General features: G+C 43.0%; 2 protein-coding genes across 4 annotated transcripts in view; one reads left to right on the top strand and one right to left on the bottom strand.

Moving 5' to 3' along the window:
* The window catches only part of ttc38 (tetratricopeptide repeat domain 38), a 236,245-nt gene that overhangs the window by 210,462 nt on the left and 1,072 nt on the right, over positions 1–24,711 (bottom strand). Inside the window, exons 4-14 of one of the 3 annotated variants that reach the window (XR_011602520.1) lie at positions 22,402–22,573; positions 20,753–20,926; positions 19,246–19,321; positions 18,764–18,883; positions 18,548–18,607; positions 18,356–18,394; positions 17,809–17,890; positions 16,823–16,988; positions 15,550–15,709; positions 15,025–15,098; positions 14,477–14,632 (exon numbers count right to left, since the gene is read on the bottom strand). Coding sequence is in view for 2 of the 3 variants with exons in the window: in XM_070971675.1 (XP_070827776.1) it covers positions 14,545–14,632; positions 15,025–15,098; positions 15,550–15,709; positions 16,823–16,988; positions 17,809–17,890; positions 18,356–18,394; positions 18,548–18,607; positions 18,764–18,883; positions 19,246–19,321; positions 20,753–20,926; positions 22,402–22,573 (1,211 nt within the window). In the remaining variant the exon portion in view is untranslated. Of the gene's footprint in view, positions 1–14,097; positions 14,633–15,024; positions 15,099–15,549; positions 15,710–16,822; positions 16,989–17,808; positions 17,891–18,355; positions 18,395–18,547; positions 18,608–18,763; positions 18,884–19,245; positions 19,322–20,752; positions 20,927–22,401; positions 22,574–24,711 lie in introns of those variants that run through there. The other 2 variants (XM_070971675.1, XM_070971674.1) reach the window with 2 other exon arrangements.
* On the top strand, positions 2,556–13,896 carry tspan33b (tetraspanin 33b). The gene is made up of 8 exons (XM_070971680.1): positions 2,556–2,670; positions 6,276–6,333; positions 6,847–6,974; positions 7,145–7,219; positions 9,802–9,897; positions 10,273–10,401; positions 12,378–12,539; positions 13,828–13,896. Exons 1-8 carry the CDS (start codon positions 2,575–2,577, stop codon positions 13,894–13,896), a joined length of 813 nt encoding a protein of 270 aa, XP_070827781.1. The 5' UTR covers positions 2,556–2,574.

The following is a 24,711-nucleotide window of genomic DNA, read 5'->3' as shown; positions in this document are numbered from 1 at the left end:
GTTTTGCTCAAAAAGCAATCCCCACAACTGGCTCCTACTAGCCAATACGTCTCTGCTGTAACTATAAAATTCTCACAAATGTTCTACATCGGCACCCTCAAACAGTGATTCCCGATATAATTGAGCCTGAGCAAACAGGCTCAACCAGGTAGGCAATCATTTCATAACATTTATTCTTTCCACTCTACCCAACAACCCGAGGTCATTGTTTCCCTAGGTGCAGAGAAGGCATCTGATGGGATGCAGTAGAAATATCTATTCACCGTCCTTGAAAAAGTTGCTTTCGGCTCAGCATTTAACTCTTGGCTTTGTATAATTTATTCATTGCCAGTGGCCTCAGTGTGCACAGTCTGTTACTGAAGAGTTTGTTCTCACTACATGGTAGTGAAACAAGACAGGGCCGCTGCCTTCCCCTGTTCCTCTACAACATGGCTAAAAAACCTTTAGCCATAGCCTTAAGAGAAGAAGAGAAGTTCACTGGAAGGACAAGGAATGGCAAAACACACATGGTGCTGTTATATGCAGATGACCTTTTGTTATATGTATCAAATCCTGTAGAATCTCTGTTTGTTCTTGAGGCAGACTATAAAGTGAATGTTTCAAAGAGTACACTTCTCCCCATGAAACATTAGGCAACAACTGTAGATTATAGTATTTCTCCCATTTATTCATGTAAAGATCTCTATGGCCACAACTTTAAAGCCTTGTTATAATGCACAAAAGTTATATCATCCAATATCATAGTCCACCCTCACGGAATAAAACAAAACAAAACTGGCATGGGAGCAGGATTTCAACATTGAACTCTATCAAAATTCGTTTGTTAACACATCATTTTTGCTATTTATTATTCTCACTGATGTGTGTTAAGCCTTGGGGAGCTGGAGGGGCGAGTGGGTGGAGGAAAAAATTAGTGTGAATGACAAATGGGAAGTATTTTTAACAGACCTGTTTGAATGTCATGTCTGACGAACACTAGACTTAAGTTTTACAATGTTTATATAAATGAATCAAAGGAAAATCTATTCAGATTATGTTGGATTTAAGGGAAAAAGCTGAGGGTTGTTTAAAGAAATGGTTTCGAAAATGCACTTATTTGCTCTCTTGCCTGGAATTTGATGCTGAGACACTACTTTCATGTCCGCATGACAAATATGAAGCTACAGCTAGCAGTCGCTCAGGTTATCTTATTTTAGTATTGAAAGTGGAAATGAAGGGAACTGTTAATCTGGCTCTGTCCAAAGGTAATAAAAATCCACCTACCAGGACCACTAAAGCTAATCAATTTATCTCACCACCATAACTTTATGCTTTTATGCTTTATGCTTTGTGCCTCTCCTGTTTCTGCTCTCTACATGCTAAGCTACGCTTACCAGCTGCTAACAGTAGCTTCATATTTACTGTAAAGTCAAAACAGTGGTATCAATCCTCTCATCTTGGCAAGAAAACCAAAACGCAAGTTCAACTAATGCTTTAGAGAATGCAAAAGAAGATGTTGCTTGAAGTGCAAGGGCATACGCCAATGAAGGGTCTGGGGGGCTATAAACTGAGTTGTATCTCCTCTAAAAAAGAGAGATTGATCTCATTAAATCTTCATGTACCTCTTGCAAGGCACCAAGGTACCTGAGGGGCCTCATGTCCTTCTGTAACTCCACAGGAGACACTTGATGTAATGATAAAATAAACCAACCTTGTGATTAAGCATTCACATAGAGTATTCTTATTGCCAAGGACAGTTCAGACTACATTTCTGAACTTTGCCCGAGAGTCAGAAGAAAGCCAGTGGATAATATTTTATACAGTCACATAAAATTAAAAGTCATGTGTTGTTTTGCTCTCTATCCTCAGACAGATTTTGCCAATCATCAATTGGGTTTTTCATCTTGATCTCATTATGGAATAGGAGGCCTGATATTTCTGCGTCTTGCCTGATTTGAGTGCTATTTACTCGAAGCACAAATGGACACAGCACAGCAGAAACATCAGAACAAACTGCCCTAATGTCATTTGACTAAATTAGACGTCCTTCCTTTCAAAGATGTCATTGTCCAGCCTTTGTCAGCTGTCATTCTGCTCAATTTAAGCAGAGTGCATCTGCTTCTGAACTTGTAATTTCTAGACTAGAACACAAGCCTTTCGGAAGCAATAAACACTTAAACTGAAGAAAGAGGGCAACATGGATGCAGGCCTATGATACAGGATCTAGTAGCTCTGAGGTCACAGAGAAAGACAGAGAGTGCATGGAGGTGAAAGAAGGTCTATAATCTAGCAGCATGCTGACAATACTCCAAAGCTTGTCGGCCATTCAGCTGCAGTCAGCCAGAGATATTTTTTGTGCAATCTGACCCGCGTGCCTTCGCAGACAGTTCTGGGCCCTGCCAGCATGGAGGTGCAGCGTCACAGCCCCGTGCCCTCTTTTTAGCCAGCCTGACACCCCTGCAGGCTGCAAACGACCCCCTCCTCTCACATTCATATGGCGGCTGAGTATTTGCAGGGTGGGGCTGGAGCTCAGGGCTGTTTTGAAGTAAAAGTCACCGCAGCTCTACCGTGTAACTATAAAACCACCGGCAAACAATGGATAGGAAACTGAACTTGAACCGAGCTGAGACGTTCTCCTTTGTCAACCCGTGGATCCGATATTTTCTCTTCTTCTTCAGCTTCTTATTTTGGGTGAGTTAAGTTGCACGGTTGACAGATTTTTCCTTTGTGTGGAGACACCATTACACAGCTGTTACGGTGTCCCAGTACACCATATATTCTTCATATCTCTGAGCATACAAATCACCAGCTATCAGGGAGTTGTAGCTTTCAGAAAAAATCAGATCAGCTAGAAGAAGAAGCCACAGTAAAAAGGCATAAGAAAAAAGCACATGAATAATTAATGCAGAAATATAATTCAGATAGTATTCAGAGCTGCAAACAGCAGGAGCACCCATCTTCCCTGCTGCTACCTATTTTAAGTTTACTACAGTTATATATGGACCTTGAGATTGCTCATACATCACTGTAGCAAATGTTGAGTGGTGCATTCTCATCAAATCAGTAAAGCACTGACTCACACCGAACTAAAAAAAACACCTGTCAACTGCGCAAGCCAGCTGGTAGGCTGCATCTGAATGTTTCTATATATTTTCTGTCAAGTACTTTTAGTTGAAAGCCGCTGTTCAATGGCTGCATTGTTTGACAACATGACTACACAAATTTGGAGATCATATTGCATCAGTGATTCCCACCCAGGGGTACCTCTACCCAAGAGGGTACAAGTACCCCAGCATGACTTCTGCAGGTGCAGGTGCCAAGGGGTACCTGAGCATGAGACAGGTAAAGAAAAGCTTAAGCTTGCTTAAATGCATTGGACAAATAGGAATTGAAAAACAGCTGAAATAGCTACAGGTAATGGATAAAAGGCTTATCCATAACAATATCCACTTTTATACAATGAGCAGTGTTAAATAACCTCCAGTTTAAAAAAGATTCAAATGACCAGATTTGGAATACGATGGGTGGTGTCACAGAAGGTTAATCTGAGAGGGCTGTGAAGGTACATCAGACAAAAAAGGTTGGGAACCACAGATGTACAGTATACACCAAGGACATAGTCTCACATTATCCAAGCACCACCAGTATGCTGTCAGTGTAACTACAAGGCCAGAAAATAACTGTTAGAGAACGAGAAAGGTACAGCAGACACTTTGATGCAGCCATTAAACTATCCATTAGGCTGTTTGTCCCCCATCAGCAGCTGTTTTCACACAGATTCCCTCTGAGTCCCTCACTTCCCTTCCACATCACGATTGCAAGCACACGGATAACATCAGTACACTTTATGGAATCCCTACACCTCCATCATATCCCTGTTCATCCAATCCTACACAAGCACAGCGAGGGGCAAACATTGTACCATACTCTTACTGTGTTTACAGCCAATCAGCAATAACTGCAGCCCCGGCAGCCCAGCCTGCGTCGACTTTGTTTATCAGACACGGGCTCAGAAGTGAACACTGCAGCCCTAATCCATCAGGCCTTTGTGCCCGCGTCCCCATGGCTCAGTTCAGCTGGCTTTCACCTCCGCACAAAATCCGCTGGGAGAAGCCTGATTCATCCCTTTGAAAAGCCTGAAAACAGAGCTGGAGCACATTCACTGTGTGTGTGTGTGTGTGTGTGTGTGTGTGTGTGTGTGTGTGTGTGTGTGTGTGTGTGTGTGTGTGTGTGTGTGTGTGTGTGTGTGTGTGTGTGTGTGTGTGTGTCTCCTGTTGCAAATGCACACTGCCACCCGTATTCACATAAGCACACACAGTGGCAATCTGACAAATGGAAGTGCAGGTGTAAAAATTCCTACAAAATAGAGAATATCTTTAAAAAAAACAAACCTTAACTCTGCTTTCAAAAATCTGTAGAAACTACAGTGCCAAAGAAAATGTGCATCATTGATGTTTTGTGTTTCATCAGCTATTGTCTTGTCAAGGCAGAGCATTGATTCAAAAATGTGAGGGAGATAAAAACATATCATTTCAAGGTACCAGTTTACTTCTCTGGGGGGGATACACAACAGGAGGGTTGGACGTGAAGGCTGACAAATAAAAATTACTCCTCTTTCATAGCAGATTATGCCATTGAGCATGGCTCCTCCTGACCTCCAGAGACCCACTACAGGCTTTTCAGACAGAAGCAAAACAAATCCAATACAGGCTGAACAAACTGCATTCTGTATACAAACACACAAACGTTGACACATACACAGTTAGAGATCAGGAGACTGTGAATCTGGAGGCTGGAAATGAAAGCCAAGCCATGCAGATTGTTACTCAAGGTGAGAAAAACAATCGAGGAAAGGAAGAAAATTAGTACTGACAATGCAATCAACAGGAAGCTCTAATTCCACACATTTCCCACCTTCTTCGCTCTTTTATTGTCTAACTTCTGTTAGCGTGAACTCACATCCTCAAGCAACACTATTACTTACAGCACACACACGGCCGTCTGTGCCTGAATGTTGTCACTGTTGAGACCTCATTAAACGAGATACTCTTTGCATCATCCACTGCATGCAGTGTGGGCTGCAGACTTCCTTTTTCTGTTCAATGTTTTACACAGTCGGAGCCCTTTTTTGCTACTCTAATGTTTTCTTGTTCTCTTTTTTGGAAACTGAGCAGGTTTCAGACAGATCAACACCCCAAACTCCTCATATCTCTCACTCTTTCACGTTCTCTCTGATTCTCCCCTCTGTCTCTGGATGTGTTCACGATGCTGCAGGCATTTTATTTGGCATAGTCCACCTGCAACAGTAAAAACACAAAACACCGCTCGGTCAAGCTTGGGTGGATAACAACCATGACTTTTTAACCAAGGTCAAGCTTGACTCGACTGGGAGATCCATGCAGAAATACCCTCGTGTAGTTTTGAATTCTGAAGGATTGTCTTTGAAATCACTGGCGGACTGAGTTTGCCAGAAAAATGAGATCCGCACTTCAGTGTTCCACACGAACGGCCTCCAGCTTCAGATGATTAAAGCCGAGATCCATATGCTCGGGCATTTTTTTCCCACTGACATCCATCTGTCTGTTTATCATAAACACATAAACTGCTGTGGTTGCCACGGCTACAGGTGCTCTGTATACTCAGCACCCGAGAGAGGGCTCATCATTGCTAATTTCACCACACCTGTCCAGGTTAACAGAGCAAACGACTGTCTGTTCAGATTACAGCCAGCACGCTGGAAGCGACATATAACGAGGAATTACTCACCCATAAGTGCTGCATTTTCTAGGTTTTGGCAATGGCTAATTAAGACAAAGAAGAATGTGCATGTATTCTGATCGATTCCAAACACTTACCCTTTTCTTGTCAAGTCAACTGAACGCTGACATGAGCTAAAGCCTGCAGACGGTTAGCTCAGGTTAGCATAAAGTAGCAGCAGGTAACAGCTAGCTTTGAAAACTTGTCTGATTTTAACACTTTGGTTTTTGAACAGAGTAAAACAAACAAGAAAAAATGATTGTGCTTTAGAGGTACTGATAGATTTGGACAGAGCCGAGCAAGCTGTTTCCCCATGCTTCTTTATGCTAAGCTAAGCTAAGCTAACCATGCCAAACGCTCGACCATGCCTCTGTTTGGTTTTCCATCATCATAACAAGTGATTGCAGCACTATTTGGCAGCCGTTAGCGACTAAAAAGTGAAGCACACTCACATGTGAGCTGCCATCACCTGATCAATGTGCTTTTGATTCAAGGGTTTGAGTGGTTGAACCTTTCCGACTTCATCTTTTTTTCCCCAGGTTTTCTCCCTGTTGATTGTTGCGATTGGGGTGTATGCTAAAGTCCAGAAAGCTACAGGTACACACATCACACACTTTTTCCACACTACCCATTATATCCATTCTGCACCTGCTTTGTGTTCACACTGAATGAAATAACTGTGATAAGGTGTTCCTCCAAACACTGCAGTCTCCCCAGCTGTGAGGTGGTGGCCTCTTTGCTGAGCTTCTCCACACACAACGCAAGAGCTTGTCACATTCAGTGGGTCGATGAGTGTGAGCTTTTTCCTTATTTCACCTCGTGTCATTATTCCCACATTTAATTTGTAATACACAGTGGATGGACAACAAAAAGGATTAACCTGGGATCATTCCACTGATTACGCCTCTTTATCCTGCATAATCCACAGCAGATCAATGATATTTTTAGGGAACGAAGGCTGGCAGTGCAGGGAGGGGAATAAATCTGAATAATGGTTAAAAAGGAGGGTAGAAGGACAGAAATGAAAAGCGGGAGGAAAAGAGGTAAAGGCAGGAACAGACGAGGACAGATATCTAAACAGGGGCTGTTGTGTTCCTGTCTTTCTGCCAGACACGGTGCGGGACACGTTCCTCATCGACCCAGCTGTCATCCTAATTGTGGTGGGGGTGGTCATGTTCTTCATCACTTTCTGTGGTTGCATCGGAGCCCTCCGAGAGAACATTCGCCTCCTCAAGACAGTAATAGACATAACAGACACATTACTAATACTGCCGCTGTGTTTTGCTTCGGACACGGTAGCTCAATTTAGATTTCATCCAAAGCCAAGTCTTACATCTAATGTGTAACAACAAATCTGACAGTCAGTTATGATTCTGGCTTTTAATATTCACGTCTTTTCTGACTCTAGTTCTCCTTCAGCCTGACATTGGTCTTCCTCACCCAGCTGGCCATAGCAATTCTGGGCTTCTTCTACTCCGATCAGGTACTTGTCTTAATTATCTGTGATAAAAAGTTGCTATCAGGTCACATTTGATCACCAGTTCTCTTCAACAGCGACCATAAACCCCCCTGAGCGTACTAATTATTCTTCCCCAGCTTGTGAACATTCCATGCATGTGTAAACTGCAGCGTATAAAACTTAATAAGACACAGCATTTGACCCCACAGATGGGCCCACTGAGCCCACAAGGGGAAGATCTTGTCAATGCCTGAGTTGAACAGTTCCAATCGAAAAAAAAAAACACATCTACATCAGGCAGTGAGTGTTGTGTCAACCCTGAAACTGTGTGTCTCAGGTTTGTTTTCAGTCTGAGTTCCATATGTGTTCATACTGGAAACATATAAGTGTACTCAAATAAGTGATTATTCATGCTGATGTACGCTATTTTCCCGCAATGCACAAGGGAAATGAGGAGCTGCTCACAGTGAAGTTTAATTTGCAGCTATATTATAAGACTAATGTGCAGCAAAATGTGTTGAGTAAAAACTGCATAAGCAGTATGCGGTGTATAAAGTCAGTGTGTGGTGTGGAACTGGGACACTGACTGCTGAGCAGGTCCATCAAAAAGCAACATTACATTCTCAAATTGTTTCAGCGGAATGAATTTTAGAAGCCTCAAATGTTACAATATTACAACCAAGAAGAAACAAGTCGAGAGAAAATCAGAAACATTTAGCTCATTTTGTGTGAAGAGTTCTTTCTTCTATCCATTTAGAAAATTAAAATCGTTTTTGTAACCCTTTGTAGGGGGTTCCCATCCCCAGGTTAGTGCATCACTGAAGTGTGGATGAATAGTGCCTGTGTTTGTGTGACAGGAAACCCACTCTGACTGCATGCTTCTACATTTATTGCATTCCTGTGTATCCACCTGAGCCCTGTAGATGACCCCTGTGAGTGTTTTGGAGGCTACAGGGAAGAGAAGAACACACACACACACACACACACACACACACACACACACACACACACACACACACACACACACACACACACACACACACCTCCAGCATCCACTTATCTCCTATAGTAACATCACATTAAGGCTCCACTGAGAATAAAAACACACCAGCTAACGGTGGCAACATTCAACGACATCAGTGTCTGGTGGCGAGGCGCCTGGTGCCTGATGATACCTCTCTTATCCCCTGTGTTCTCTGTCAGCGCTAGGACTGCCTGCTGCTAAACAGAGCAGTTTAACAACCCTCGCAGCATCCTTCCTCGCTAAATGATTCAAATGCTTCGGCACTTCAAAGTGGAACCAAATGTTCCATTTCAACAGATCCCTTGAAGGAGACTTTGCCGCTAATGACATGGGGAGGTGTGACGGTGGGCTCCGAGGCCCACGAGCGTACTGCGCCACGTGGAGACAAACATAAGGACAGGCAGGGTGAGGGTGGGGGGGGGCTGTAAAAATCATAACACCACTTATAGTAAAAGTAATTTGGGATAAAAATTTGGGGCTATTTTGATAGAGCTCAGTATTTTTTAACATAACCTGTTCTAACACGCGTTGCAGTGCAAACAATTCAGAAAGCCTTCAGCAAACCACTTACTGAAGTTCATTTCAAGCTTAATGAAATTTTAAAGTTCAGCTGCTTATTAGCATAGCATACTTATTAGCATACAGTACCCTCATTAGCATACATTACATCTGAACTTCTGTACAACCATGGCCATTCTTCAAATTCAAAGAATGGAGATTTGCATTAAATAACTCTCTGTTTATATGTGCGAATAGAAAAACTAAATATTTACAACGCAGGGCTTCATTAATACCCTGCAGGGCATTATAATACAATGGAAAGTGAAAGCTAACAACATAAAATAGCACACAATTTCAACATCTAAATCAACCTCAGAGTTTCAAAACCTCATTACAGATTATTCACACAAATCAATGTATTTCATTTATATTTCATCTGAGTTTTGTTCATTCAGCTCAAGTGGAGCTGATGAAAATTACCACATTAAAATAACAAATGGGCAAGTCCAAGTAATTATCTACTGCAGCTGAAATGGCGTAAAGCCCGCCTGTGCGTTCTGCATTGTGCATGCATCGTCTGTACTGATCTCAGAGGCATGAGTGGTTTGATTATCGGCGTAATGCTGCGCTCCTGCAGCAATCACACTGCAGCAAGAGGCCCTGCTCTGCTGCGGTCGTGCTGAGCTGCATCCCACAGGATGCTCACACAATGCAAACAGGAGGATGTCATCATCTCTGTTTAAGGTGCTGTAAAAGTCGATGAAATCCAAAAGAGCCACCTGATGGTGGATTTCAAATGATCCCTGATACGATCTGTTTTTAGCTGAGTGAGGATTTCCGCAGCGTCTGGCACTTTGTAACTCTTTGTAATACAGCTTTGTAATAGATGTAGCCCAAGTAACAAGCTGAGCCACAAAACCTGAGAGGTTTCATCTGTAGACACTGTTCACCACAATTTGTTTTTTTTGTTGTTTTTTTTAATAAAGTCACTAAAGCTTAACAGATTAGATTTTCTAGAACATGGTGATGCTGATACTGATTCTACTTCTGTTCATTTTCCCTCCCATGTCCTCTTTCTTAGACTCGGGATGCTTTGGGAAAGTTTGTAAAGAAAGCCATCGTGCACTACAGAGATGACCTGGATCTGCAGAACCTGATGGATTACATCCAGAAAGAGGTGCCAAATCCACTTATAGCTAGAGTGGCTGCGCATGTTTCCGTAGCTATTCACTTCATACAAGCCTTCAAACTGACCACAGCGAGTGGTTTATTGAATATGAACGACGTGAGACCACAACCAGAGACCACAGAGCTGTATGTCTCATGTTATTTTGGCCTTGGTTTTCTACATGAGAGGCTACATGTTACATACAGTTCCTGTACTCTGTGGGTCTCCTCTTGTGATATTCCTATTCCATCTGCACATGTTGGCACACTTGCAAGCCTGGGTTTTCCCACAGGAGAAGCCCAGACTGGCAGGATGTACAGCACAGAGCACGTTTCTAAATATACACCTGCCCTGTGCTCTCCTCTGTTTCTCCCTTTCACACAGTTCAAGTGTTGTGGGTGGAACAACTACACAGACTGGTCTTGGAACCTGTACTTTAATTGTACACATGAGAACCCGAGCACTGAGCGCTGTGCCGTGCCTTACTCCTGCTGCACTCCCGTTCCTGGAGAGGTGCGTGCTTTCCTGTGTGCCCTCACAGCATTAACTGTGTGGACTCAAAGCTGCGACCTGTACAATAACTTTAACTAAAACACACTGCTTCAGCCAGCATGACAGCTGCACATCAGAAAACAGCAATTGATAGAGATAAAAAAGAGCTTTCAGAGTCATGAGAATCAGGTAATTGAGTTCTGTTGTGCTCTGTGCAAAATTGTATTAGGTTACATGTCACAAATGAGCATTTGCTGGCTATAAAAAGTCATGTGAAGCAACTGATTGAGTTCCTTCATGCTCTGTGCAAAACCCTGTCAATGTATCAGTCAACAGTGACACAGTGTAATAAGCCTCCAACAGATCGTTCTGGACTGGAAAAGTTCAACTTTTGCCACTCACAGGCAAGAGTATGACATATACAACATCAACTTTTTAAAACTAGCAATTCAACTGAGGTCTGGTGTTGTGTCCACTGACAGCTGCATCCCCCAGTTAGAGAGATAATTGGCCAATGAAAGCTTATGATGCAGGACTGAGACTGGGGACATCATCTTTACACACGGCTGGCTGGAAAAATGCTGACAATGATTGACACGGTTGTTTGCAACCACTACCAACGACTCATCAGTCACTAGTAACAAAATAACCTCTCCTAAGAGGGCTGATGTGAAATCCATGTCAGGTTTAATAAATGTGAAATGAAACGGCAATTTACTAATTATCAGTTACTTTTACGATATTAATTACAAGAAATAGAATAAAACACCTCACAAGCTTCAGAATTCAAAATAATCTATACAGCGGGACAGCATGTCAGTGGTCTATGGACACTAGAGTGACTTTCTTGACAGTGACAAACAGTATTTGCATCATTTTGACACTGCAGAAGTGCACACGTGTCAAAACTGCAGAAGCTATTTATTTCTTTGCCTGAAGGCAACATCAACATATCTGCATCAGCTGGTACAAACTGCTGCTGGTGTTACGTTCCTTTCCTCTGAGCTATGTAAGTTGTCATGCAAAGAACTGGTCAGATAATAACCAACCAGTTTCTCCCTTGTGAAGAATCTGCAGGGTGCATGAATGATCGTTGTGTGGCTTTCAGCATTTTAGTTATCGCAAGCCAGCTCCATGAGCTCATTTGCATCTGACAAAAAGTTCAGAATGACAAAATAATCAGGGGAAAAATGAAGTCGCTCAAACTGCATCAACTAAGACTGACTGCTGAAGCTCACCAACTGGGATATAACGGTCATAACTGAACATGACCAACATTTGTAGCAGAGTGATGGCAGTGGTAATTAAATTTAAGCCCTTTTTCATGAAGGAGTTCATATTTTGTTTATACAGATCAATGCATTCTGCCTGCACATGCATTACAAATTCAATGTGTGCAGATAAGCATGCATGCCAGCACACAATCAGTATACATGCAAATGCTGTACTCATACATGGATGAATACACACATTTGCACTCGCATAAAGATGCTTGTCTAACCTGCAGACAGACGGCAGCACAGCTCACAGGCTGCCAATGACAATTGGTTTGTGTGACGACAGAAAACAACAGAGTGCATGTAGATCCATCACACCAATATTGATTATACATCATGCTACAGAGAAAACAGATCACAGTAACCTTTTTCTGCATGGGTGAAAAAAATCAATTAATTAAATCCTAGAAGAGCTGGTGCAGTGCTGCAACCTGCTGTCCATGGCCTGTAACTGCTTGCCTACTTCAGGGACTGAACAGCGCTTCCTTGTCACATCAAGTGGATGTGTTGTTTCTTTCCCCTCTTTTTATTCCAAGTCTCTGCAGTCAGCAACACTATCCCTCAACTGTCAAAATAGTTAATATATTTGTTAATGTAAAATAGCACACGGGATGTGAAACAGCAGCCTGGGAAGGCATCTGTTTCAAGACAAAAAGAGAAAGGTAATTCCTCAAACTCTCATGTTCTCTCTGTCTTCGCCTCTGTCTGTCTGCTGCACAGGCCGTGATCAACACCATGTGTGGCTTCGGGGTTCAAACTCAGAACTACCTGGAGGCAAACAAGTCAATCTACCCAGTAGGCTGTGCAGACAGAGCAGTGATGTGGATCGAGTCTCATCTGTTGCTGGTGGGGGCTCTTGCCCTGGGTCTGGCCTTGCCTCAGGTAACCCCACACATGCTCTTACTTAACGCAGGCTGTGCACTAATTGGCAGCAGTTTTTTGACATTGGTAACCTCAGCCAACTCTTGGCTGAAATGCCTCTAGTCTTCCCTTAAATAAGCTCATATACACAAAAGTCAATACAGGCATCAACTGGGGGCTCGCCAGATCGAGCGTGTAGCAATCCACATATCGATGGGTCCCACTCCCTCAAATGCAGACTCGCACATAACAACATCAGAGAGCTTCCAAGAAGTGCCCTGGTTTAGAAGAAGCAGAACAACCATGTCCGTGTACAAAAGGTAAAAACATCTTATTCTTAAAGAAAGCAATGGTGTAAGGTTAATGGGAGACCAGCAGGGTAGAGCTGATTTAAAATGGGGGGTTACACCTAGACAGCTGTAAGTAGGCACAATGGGACAATGAAATTTTAACTGCACATTACCCTTTTATTACACTGTCCTAGTCTGGAAGTGCAGGTTAATGTGCAACTGAGATAGAGGCCTGTGTGTGATCATATAAGATTACGTGGCCAAGAAAGGCGGATATTAACGATGCACTCCTACTTACTGAGCCCTGCTGCACAACACAAGTCAGATCCCACAGCTGTTAATAACTCAAGTCACTGTGCTAGATTGGCCATGAAATCAAATTAGCACTTATCAAAAGCTGTCTCTAAATAATTAGTTCACTTACTTATCAAAATGATTCAGGTGCTGTCAGATGATGTTCTCACACAGCACGCAGCTCTGGCGCCGCATCTTTAGCCTGATCTCTCTCTCCAGCTCATATATGACTGATTGGGTCCCCAATGATTCTGCTCAGAGAGCAGTATGTGAATTACCCATGAGTCTCTCTCAAAACAATTACATTAGTATTCCAGTTGCTTTGATGTGCAGTAAATCTGATGATGAAGTTCTCTTTTTGGTGTTGCACATCCGAAACGCTAAACACGATAACTGGATTTGTCTGCCTAACGAGCCACATTTAAATCAAACTGTTAATTATTGAAAAGCTCTCTTAAAAGCTGTGTTAGCGACTGAATGTGTGTGTTCCCGCCAAGGGAAGCACTTTGTGATCAGCTCTAAGTGTTAATATCCCCTAAACGTAAGAATACACTTATTTCCACTGACACAATCCACAACAGTCCTGTGTAATGTTGAAAATGTGTGCTCCCTGTGCCAAATGAGCATTACAACATCCTTCACGGGGACCTTGAGATGTTCAGCACAGGCTGTACAGTCACAGAAAGTCTGTTCTGCACTCTAAAGTGGCTGCTGCTGTCCTCTAGATTGCAGGCATCGTGCTGTCCCAGATGCTGATCTCTCAGATCCAAGATGAGATTACCTCCGTCTTGTGAGAGCGGGCCGACGCAGGGGAAGAGGAGGGAAGAAAAGAATTTACAGTGCTCTCGCTCAGCTCTGCTGTCGTCCAAGGACATCTCTTTTACCACTGCTGTATCACTGCCACGTTTGAGTACATTTCTTATCCCTAACGTGTTGTTGACATAAAAGTGTGGTGCACTTTATTGTGTTGCTCAAATAGTCAACGCATGCAAAAGTGCAAAGAGTATATTTATTGGTTTTAAACACGGCTTTTGTATTGATCTTGACATGCAGCTTTTATTCTTGAAAAATATTTCTATTTAAATGTGACATTTGCTAATAAAATGAAAGAAAAAGATATTTACACTGCTATATATTGGTTAGAGCTGCTAGCTAAATGGATTAACTCACAATGCATGTGCTATTTATCATGCACATGGGCAACTTGCGATTAATATTAGCTCATTAGCTTCAGAAATGTGCGAATGTGTTCATTGACAAGGCTTAATAGGTCAGCAATCTAAAAGGGTGAGAGTGCTGTTTAAAAATACGGAGTCTTGGTGGTGCCAAGTTCCTTCCAGTTGGTAAAGGAGCCTCCTAAAGCCAAACGTCAGCATGTCAGATTATGGTGTGGCTTGGAGGTTTTTTTGCATGGGAACTGCTGTGCGCCCCTTGCAGTCAGTTCAGTCGTGAACAGCCAGGGCTCTCAGCATCAGACGATCCGTCAGAGGGGAGTGCGGCTTCATGGTATCGCGCTCCACCAGGAGACATCTGCAGGTATTCAACACAACACGAGACAAGACAGTACAAAGAAAGGAACACAGATTCAGAGAGACGAGCTGGGAGGCTGACCTGATCAATAATGAAAGTGTAACATGGTGCACAGATGGGGGATGTCGGTTGCATAATGGGGGCACGCATTCTATATGCACATGGAAAGACAGCGACTAGAGAAAACTCCAGTGGACAGCAGACCCAGCAGCGACTATACGGTATCATGATGAAATCCAGAACTTCAAATAGCACAAGCTCTTTCTTTCTTTCTTTCTCCTATAATCTCAGCAGATTGTCGTATAAAAACACGGATAGCAAAGACGACCAGCACTGAAATTGGAAAAGACTGAAAGCCTTCTGTTTGGCCTGAAATCCCAGTTGTACATTACCTTCCCAGTTTCTTGTGGTGCTTATTCTCTGATTTTATGGCTGCATGAATAAGCAGTTGATTGAAGACATCCCTCTGTAAACAACAGTGAACGAACCCATTAGTCAACACATAGCTGCTCTGATGCTGTATATAGAGTCTTTCCAGCCTGTTGTGGTATATTGTATGTATGCTGTTGCACCTTGGGGAACAGTTTCTAAACACAAAGACCATCGAATGCATGAAGTCCAACAACATCCATCACAGATTCATTATTCATACTTCGGTGCACTGTGCTCCACGTTCTCACATAATCTGGCGTGTTCGTGGACTGAAAGCCCTCAGCTCTTATACAGAGTATTCTTCACCTCTGCCGTATTTCACAATAACAGAGGTTTCTATTTCACTCAAGAGGACACTATACAACATGATCAAAGATATCAAAGAAAGTCAAGCCTAAAGGCTGTCCGCATTGCACATGAGAACTGCGATTTAGCTTGGATTTTATTTCATTTTTGCGCGTTATACCCGTTTCTGTGGACTTTACCTGTGCATGACTGCCGCCTACTTCAACCACGCGGTAGCGTAACGGATACAGTATGTCCATAGCTCGATTGTAGTTGCCCTGGTTGTACTCAATCATGGCCTGACACATCGGTACACCGACAGTCCCAGCCAGCTGATGCTGATGATTGTCCCCTGGCTCTCTGCGAAGGAGAGGAGTGGTTTACAACAAAAGAAGAGACATTTCTCTGTACAGCCAGCAGGTTGAGGAATGTTTTTCAGGGTGAACGTTTGTTATGGGACGGCAGCACGAATCTTACCATTTTTCATCTATGCAGCAGCGTTTCACCAGTGAGGAAAAGAGACAAAGCAACATTTACATAGCTTTTCAGTTTGAACAAGCCAACAATATTCAACAGATTGAGAGTAGAACAAACAAAAAACCTGCTTACTGACATTTAAGACAAACAGGAAACTGTTTAAACAAACAGGACAACAAGGAACTCGAAGATTAAAAATAGGATTTACAGATAACAACACAACTAGGCTTCTGTCATTTTTCTAAAAACCTACAGAGAAAGCTCCAGGTTAGTTTATTTCGACAGACTAAGAAGGGTATTTGAGCATTACTCTGCGGAAATGTGAAATGCATTAACGTCCCAGGAGGATTCGCTTCACCGCAGGGCCAAAGATTCCACACTGCTGCGAGGCTTTCTTGGATTAGCTAATGCTTAGAGTCACTGCCTCCGACTGTAAGAGGAAGTATGTAAAATGGTAAAATATGGATTACATAAAACTGTGCAAGCCTTCCACACCAAAGTAAAAGCGACACGGTATCCTGTATGTGAGTGATGGAATTAAATACATGCAAAGCTCCAACGCGTCCTCAGGGCTCGCCTGACAATTCAAAGCAGAGCTGTGCTGAGGTCTCTGACTGTGTCTCTTACTGAGGAACTGACTCTCAAGAGTTGCTCCCCCCCCCCCCGAAGGTGCATCATTGCCAAACTCTTGTGACTTGCATTATATTACATAACACTGAAAAGCGTAATGTGGTTTTAAATGGCATCTTTTTTCTGAGCAAAGGCTGTCCGTGGTCAGACACCACAAAGCTCCAGAGAGGCAGCAGCTGCTGGTGCATCCCGGGAAGACCCGGATCAGCTCTGAATTCTCTTTCTGACTGCATCCTCTCTTTATCTGGCCGTCCCACGCTCTGCCTTGTTTCTGTCTCAGTTTTACATAAGGCCTGTGTGGCTCTTATGTAACGCTGACAGAGTGTTGAGGTGTGCAGTGGAGGGAAGAAATGGTGCAGAACTTACTTTGCCAATGCCTGGAGGCCCTCGAGGAGACGCTGAGAGGTCCCTGTCTCTTCAGCTCCCAGCGAAGCCATGAGGAAGTGGAGGTCGTTGAACAAGGTCACGTGATCGTCGGTGTGGGATTCTGACAACTGGTACAGCTCTCGCCAACGGTCCTTCACGCACACACCTGACACCCGCACCGACACAAACACACAAATGTTGTTGAAGGCTGCTTAAAGGCTGCAAAACATGCCTGAAGTGGCAGCAGGTCATTTAGTCCTTTTTTGCGTGAACAGAATAAAAACGTCTGATCAGAGGTTCTGCTAATTACAGAAAATTCCAATACAGCACTCGACTCATTAGCAGTTTCACTTAAACGCAACATAAGTAATATCTGCCGCAAGGGGTTATAATCAGTTTTGTCAGGTCAAAGTGACCTTTGTCTCCCAAAATCAGTTAGAATCACTTCACCCTTCATTCAAAGTGAAAGCTTGTGCCAAATTTTAAGACATTTCCCGAAGCCATTCCTGAGATAAGATAAGATAAGATAAGATAGACTTTATTTATCCCACAATGGGGGAAATTCACGTGTTACAGCAGCAACAAGACGGCGTGCAAGAAGTCAGAGGACAAGAAGACAAAGACAAAAAAAAAATACCAAGAATAAAAAATTTTGCACAAATGTTATATACCTTATGGTAATTTACAATATATACAATATGTACACAGTAATTTAAAAATGACGATTGACATGAAAACAGAGGTTATCACTACAAGAGAGATACATATATATTTGTTATCTGAAATGAGACGCTGCCTTCGCCCTTCAGCCCATCGGCAACACATTAACGAATGTTGCAGCACCTTCATCAGGCTAATCAATTTCATTTCTAACAGTGGAATAATGCACCACCTCAAAAAATGTAAATCAAACTCTGATCAGCGGCATTCAAGATTGAAGCGACAGACAGAGGTGTGATGAATTCTGACATCAGCCTGTTTCTTACCCTCCAGTTCGAGTCTGCTGAGCATTGAACTGGTATCTACAAAGTCCAGCATGGATCCTGTGGCTTTACAACGCCTCATCACCTTAGGAAAGCAGGACAAACTTATATTATTCACCTCACACACTGAAGGATGTAACATGTAACTGCCTCCACACAAAGACATTGTTCAGAGAGATAAAAGACACCATTATGTCTTGCTGGACTGTGAAATGCGCTGTTAAACATTCATGAAATTCAGCCAACTTGAGGATTTCTGTTGTGTTCAAACTTACGGCCGAGGTGAACGTTCTTGAAAAGGCTTTACTTTTACATTGTCTCTCCTATCTTTAGAGTGAATGAAAAAATGATCAGTTCTGCCACTTGACAGTGAAATGCATCTCCACATGGGCTCGACTTCCATTTGCACACACTTGCCTTCACAAACACAAGCACAACATATTGTTTTTAGTGGGCATCCCCCATGTATTTGTACATGCATGGCTCTTGAAAGGACTGTATGTACTCAGACATATTAAAGCCTGGATGCGCGCTCTCAACACAAACCAACCTGAGAATCGTAGATTTGCAGAGCGGCTTCGTACTGGCCCTGTGGAGGAGGAAGACATGAGAAAATTTGAATAGCATAATAATCAACTCCAAACTTCAAATTACCCACAGGAAAGGGTTTCATAAATACAAGTTCCACAAACATTCCTCTGACCAATTGTTTGCTTGACTGAGAAAGCATTCAAATTTTTACCTTCTCGATGAAGTACAGAGCCCAGTGCCAATAGTTATGACCAACCAGCATGTCAGATATCTGAAATAAACAACACATGTATGAAATGTTTTTCCTTGGGCTTTTTCAATTCATATTTTCATTCAGTGGGCTCTTACTAACTGCACAGAGCTGCACAAGGTTGCCGAGCTGTGATTCATCAGAAAAACGCTGTAAAGCAACATCCAGTGGTTGTACCTGCCAGTCTTTCTCTCTACTCTCCATGAACTTCAAGCCTTTGTCCACCTCTGCTTGCATCTCATAAATATGGGCTACGGTGTGGACAGACCAGGCGTCGTCTGGAGCAACAGCGAGGGCCTGCACAAGAGGGTTGAACAGCTCGAAGCAATACAGATGCAGAAAACCAGCTGTATTTGGTGCACCAGAGCAAAATGACGACTCAAAAATAATGGCATGCTCAGCTCTCAGTTAGTATCTTTCATTTCAGCTGTGATGTTCCTCAATCTTTTCTCAAGTGGCTGTCATGTCACAACTGCTTTGTATGCATTACACATTCAGCACAGAAGAGCCGGCCTGAGAGAGCTGCTTATTATTGGTGTTCCACAGCGAATTACTTGCTGAATTGAGCTGACACAAATCACACAGAGAGCCCGGACCACCCAGCCACAATGATGACAACGGCGTGCACAACAGACTCGAAACGCGGAGGAAAATCTCACCTCCATGGCGACTTTCTCAGCCCGGTCGTAGAAGTGAGTCTCCAGGAGGCCGAAGGCAAACATTCCTTTCAGAAAGCTGAGGGCACAAATGCGCAAAGGGAAAAAAAGTCATCACAAGATACAAACGAGGAAAGGACTTTTATTCACCTATTCAGGTTAACTGGGATGATGAAAAGAGATCCCAAATTGCTTTAAAAAAAAAAAAAAAAAAAAAAAGACAGCATGATTTTTACATCAGTGTCAACTTCTGTGTGCCATCATGGAGATAAGTGGCGCCACATCGCTGCTGTTCGGGAACACGGGCTTTTACTTTCACAGTGGTGATGCTGTGGCGGCACACTGAGGACCTGCCTCTGTCATAAAGACAGAGCGTGACAATATTGTTGTGAGGCATGAATGTTAACGTTTTACACTACAATGGGATTGTGTTTGTTCTGACTCATCTATGACGATGTGCTGTTGAAGAAGGGTGTGGAAAAAGACAATAACTGGCTCGTTCCCAGCTCTCAGGATGTGCATAAGTGCAGGTGTGAGACGTTACCCTCTGCAGCACAGCTTGGTTCAATCACCTCAACGGACTCCTCCTGAAAGCCTCTACGTTCACCACTTTCCTCACAACCACCGCAGCGCTAAGCAGGTCCATTATGATCTACACTACCTCTGAAGCTGACACAGCAAACAGTTGCTCATCCAGACATCCAGCAGTCGTTTGGAGTTGTGTTTCTGTCCACCTGGTGACTCTAACGTCAGTACTCTCTCTTTTAGCTCTCTCTTTGGTCTCCACAAACTCCCATGGGAAATATCTGGCTCATTAGCTGCCAAAGCTCCACTGTTCACCGACGAGTCGCTAACTGTGTCTGTCTGCTGTTTGGTGCTGAGCAGGTAGTGTGTAGTGGCTTTCTGGCTGAAAACAGCTGCCAACAACAACAACAACAGGGCTGTGAGAGCAGTGAGATGCACAACAGTAAAGATGATCTGAAACTCACTGTAAAGCTCTGTGAAGAGGAGGGGAGCTGCAGATTCAGGGGCTAATCCTCTGCAGGTTCATCACTTCATTTCATTGTCACACTGATTTGACGCTGTCATTTCATTTTTCAATGCTCCTGAGGTCACTGATATGCTAAATTGTGTGTAATTCGTGTAGATGGCTCCAAAAAATTTGCTTATTAACATGCTTACTGCATTAACACTAAGCATGTTTTCAGTATCACACACTGACCAGCTGTACATAAGCTCATTATAATTGCGTGTACAGTTTGAGTTATTCTGAGCTGCGCAGTGTATAAAGCCAGTGGGCGCTCATTCAGTCCCGTTGTCTCGGTACAGTAAGCCACCAACACAGATTAGAAACTCCATTCAAATTTCACATACAGCTTCTGTGTGATGTACTCTATGTATTAAGGCCCCCTTCACTCCCATTACACTAGAACTACGCCAACACGCTGAGGCCAGTGAGTTTTCAGATGATTAGAAACACGTCTCTTGTCATGTATGCTGTGTTCTGTACCTGGCCAAAGGCATGTGTGGCTTCCAGTAGGGCATCACTCTGGCCACAGAGTCCCTCATGTTGGTTTGGGTTCCCATGTAGAAGTACGTATCATGAGCAAACTTGATGGCCAACAGATCAGTGGGGTGGTCAACCAGAATGTCTTCCCACACATGGCAAGCCTTGGGAAAATCTCTGGAAGAAACATGAAGCACTGCATAAGCTTTGTGAAGCAATGCAGGACAACAGAATTAGTGTATCATGAGAATCACAGTAATCAATATGCTTTGTTGAAAGGAGGCCATTGAATATAAGTACCCTCAAAGACAGTACTGAGAAACAAAATGTCTTCTCAGTATCACAGTGCATCCGACTATGTCATGGGGGAGAAAGACACTGCAGATAAAGTACAACTACTGCTAAACAAACTGAAACTTACAGAGGAGCCTTCGGCACACAATATGAATGCTGAGGATCTGAAGCACATGACTGCATCGTGGGGAGAGACAAAGAGGAAGTGAAGGCTGAATATTCACATTCTTCTAGTCCTCTGCTGTCCAAAAAGACATCAGTCTTTCGCAAGCGCAAACTATTTCCTCTGGCAGGGTGGTAAACAAAACTGATCTGTCCTCTGGCTGCACTGCGGCGCTCGCTTCCAAACATGTGACATCAAATCAGTGCAAAAGTCTCTCTATTGGTCAGATTATTCAACAGGGGAGAAGAAAACTCGATAGCACACATCTTCTGTGATAAACGCTCTGATTGGTCAGTGTGGTGACAGTGTGCGGTCTCCACTGCTGTACAGTCTGATGGCAGCGGGCACACATGAGTGCCTGAAGCATGCTTTGCTCCTAGGTGAGATGATGTGGAAGCTGAACGAGCTGCCCATCTGCCACAGCTCGTCATTGAGGGGCAGAGAGGGGTTATACATGATGGCTTTATCCTTCATCCTCCACTCTGCTGCGCAGTTCCAGCCCAACCGCACAGCAGGTCTTCATCACCGGCTTGTTAAGTCTGCCGGCCTCTCCAGCCTCGATGCCACGGCCACTAGTACTACTACTGAGAAAAGAGGCCTTCTGTGCTTCACCCTCTCCACTTCCTCTGCTTGAATGATAACTGGAGTAGAGGCCCTCCTCTTCCTCCAGTAGTAGTATTGGTCTTGTTGATACAAGGCTTCAGGTGACTGTTCACCACGTGATGAAGCTCTCTATCAGCCCTCTGTACTCCTGCTCCTCTGCTGATGCATCCGACGAATGGATGGCTGTGGTCTGATTATGTGAGTGGGGGGATGGAAGGAGAGCTGTATGCATTTTGAATTTGTTGTTTAAGTGATGACAAATAGCTTGGAATCAATTTTTATGACATTCGGCCCCCACAGTTTGATACTCTGTAGACCTTTTGTACTACACAGTATGCGTGTACGCATTATTCTACACAGTACTTCATAAACTGTTAGCGGCTCCTATTGCGCTGCATGTAATAAAGACAATAGAGATTACACGCAGAGGGCAGAATTTCATGCACTGTAGCAGACGTCAGTGCATGTTTCTTTGCATCCTCTATTACAGCCTCAAAGAGGACGCTGGTAACCACTGACCCTCGTATGACTGTATTCTTATTCATGTCTGGTCTGACTGTATTTCCTGTGGCAATCTGGCTGTGGATCTTACCCACGTGAGTGCAGCTCCATCGCCTTGACATGGAGCCTCTCTCTGGGAGAGATGTCCTGGCTGTTGGCCAGCTCCACTGTTTTGTTCACAGCGCTTCTCAAACACTCATTCAGACGGATGGAGCTGCCCGTTCCCATCAGCTCCAGCCCCGTACTGATCACATGGCCCATAACTACAGGGAAAACAGTTGACAACGGTCCTTTCTTTTAAACATTTCTTACTGCTGTTCAACACTTTAAACGGAGAATCACATGCTCTTGTAAAAAATGGTAACGTGAAGCCAGATAGATGAAAGGGCAGCTCTGGGCGCCTGCCCTGGGTAACTACTCTTTAGCTAGGTTGCTCAATGTTTAATCACAGATGAAGTTACTGTTAAATGTTTTCATCCCCACTGTGTGCCTGCAGGACAGTGAAAGGTGGCTCACTGGTAATTCACTTTGAGTTTTGACTTCAAACTGGACTTTATTCCAGTCATGACTTCTATTTTATTACAAACTTCATTAAAAAAAGTTACCCCTCGTTCCAAATATTGGTGGATAAATGCTTGGTTTATATGAGGACATCAGCAAAGAGAGCTGGGTTTTCTTTATATATTCAGATTGAATGGCTCTCTTAACAACAGCATTCATCTTACAACTGACGATCTCAATGTATTTTTCATATGTAACCACTACACAGACAACATATTCAAACACTTAATGAGAGCTCAGATTGAACACACTGTGAGCAGCATCTGAAACACTGATTACAGTTCAAACAAAAGACTGGTTTGACAACCTCTCAGCAACCTCTGAGTTGAAAGTGGACGTTTTGACTTATCATGGCAATAAAAGCGGAGGTGTAACTAGAACAGCGATAACGTCTCAGTTCCACTTATTGTCTTATGAGAGTCCTGGAAGTGGTTCACCTCAATAGATTGCAGTCGTCAGTAATGTCATGAACTCCATCTATGCTTAATGTGCAGCTACGTTTTCAAACACATCAAAATGTCGGTGCTTGTTTAGCTGAACAGGTCTCTGCCTGATCTCTGGCTAATGAGAGGGTTTATTTATTAGCAACACAGAGGCCTGACAGCACGATATCTATTCATCAACTTTTAGTAAAAAGGACTTCGAGGTACTAACCTCTTCCATGTTTACTTAAAGAACAGAGGAGCGCAGTGATTTTTAATGAGGCTGTTGCAGTGGACTGCAGTGTCTGTAAAGCAGTTACCTTCACTTCTCTATTTTTTCAATGTTGACTCTTAACACTGATTGACTGCTGTCTCCTTTTGTACATTTTAATAAAGCCTACTTGGCGTATGTGCCGGAGTTCAGTGGCCTTGATTGGCCTTGTGCACACTCATTCACCGCTAACTATTTTTTTAATAATCCATCCTTGGACCTTCCTTATCTTTGTGGGTATATCTCACATAAAACTGGTCACTACAGGTTGCACTCAAAAGACCCTCTCACTGTCCGCCCCTGAGCAAAGGGGCTTTGTGTTCTCTGCCCCTGCAGCCTGCAACCACCTGCATACAGATCTGGACTTAGACAGGCCGGTGAAAGAAACTACACTAAAACAGACTAAATATTAGTGTACTGAGCATGCTACAGTGTACTTACATCCAGACTATCAACTAGTGTACTCTTATTATGCTCAATTGGAACAACAAACTGTGTACTTATTACTCTTAATAGTATTTAAGTTGTACAAAAGTCCAACTTAAGTTGTATTAAGTTTACTTGACTGTGCTAAAAATGGGACTATTTTAAGGATGCTTAATATACTGCAAATGTGCTATTTCTTTTATATTGGCTCACGCTATTCTTCAAGTTAAAGCACAACTGAAACACATTTACAATGTAATGTAAGTTGTATTTTGAGAGGACAATGAATCTAACATACTTCTCCACATTTTCAATACACTTTAAGTGCACTTAAAAACTCCTACAGATGTATTATAAGTAAGGATTTAAAGCATATTACCAATTTGATTAAATATATTGCACTGACAGCATAATTACTATTAATGGATTACAAGTACATCTACATTAGTATATTAATATGTTGCTTGAGCATTTCCAGTACACTTCAAGTGTAACTTAATAATCCTAAAATTAGGCTACTAGTGTATTTTTAATATGCTGTAAGTATACTTTAAACCTAAGGATGAACAGGATGTACTGTACATACATGTCCTCAGGTACACTTTGCAATCACATTAATGTCTGCCTGTCCTTGAGATGTTTGCCACATTTGTGTATCTTTTTAATGTCTGCGTGTACATTGTTTGTAACACTGTATTGCTGCCATCTTGGCTCAAGCCCC

The sequence above is a fragment of the Chaetodon trifascialis genome, chromosome 10 (assembly GCF_039877785.1).
Source record: "Chaetodon trifascialis isolate fChaTrf1 chromosome 10, fChaTrf1.hap1, whole genome shotgun sequence".
NCBI lineage: Eukaryota > Metazoa > Chordata > Actinopteri > Chaetodontiformes > Chaetodontidae > Chaetodon > Chaetodon trifascialis.
The sequence above is the reverse complement of the archived record's forward strand: the minus strand, read 5'-3'. Positions and strand labels throughout refer to the sequence as shown.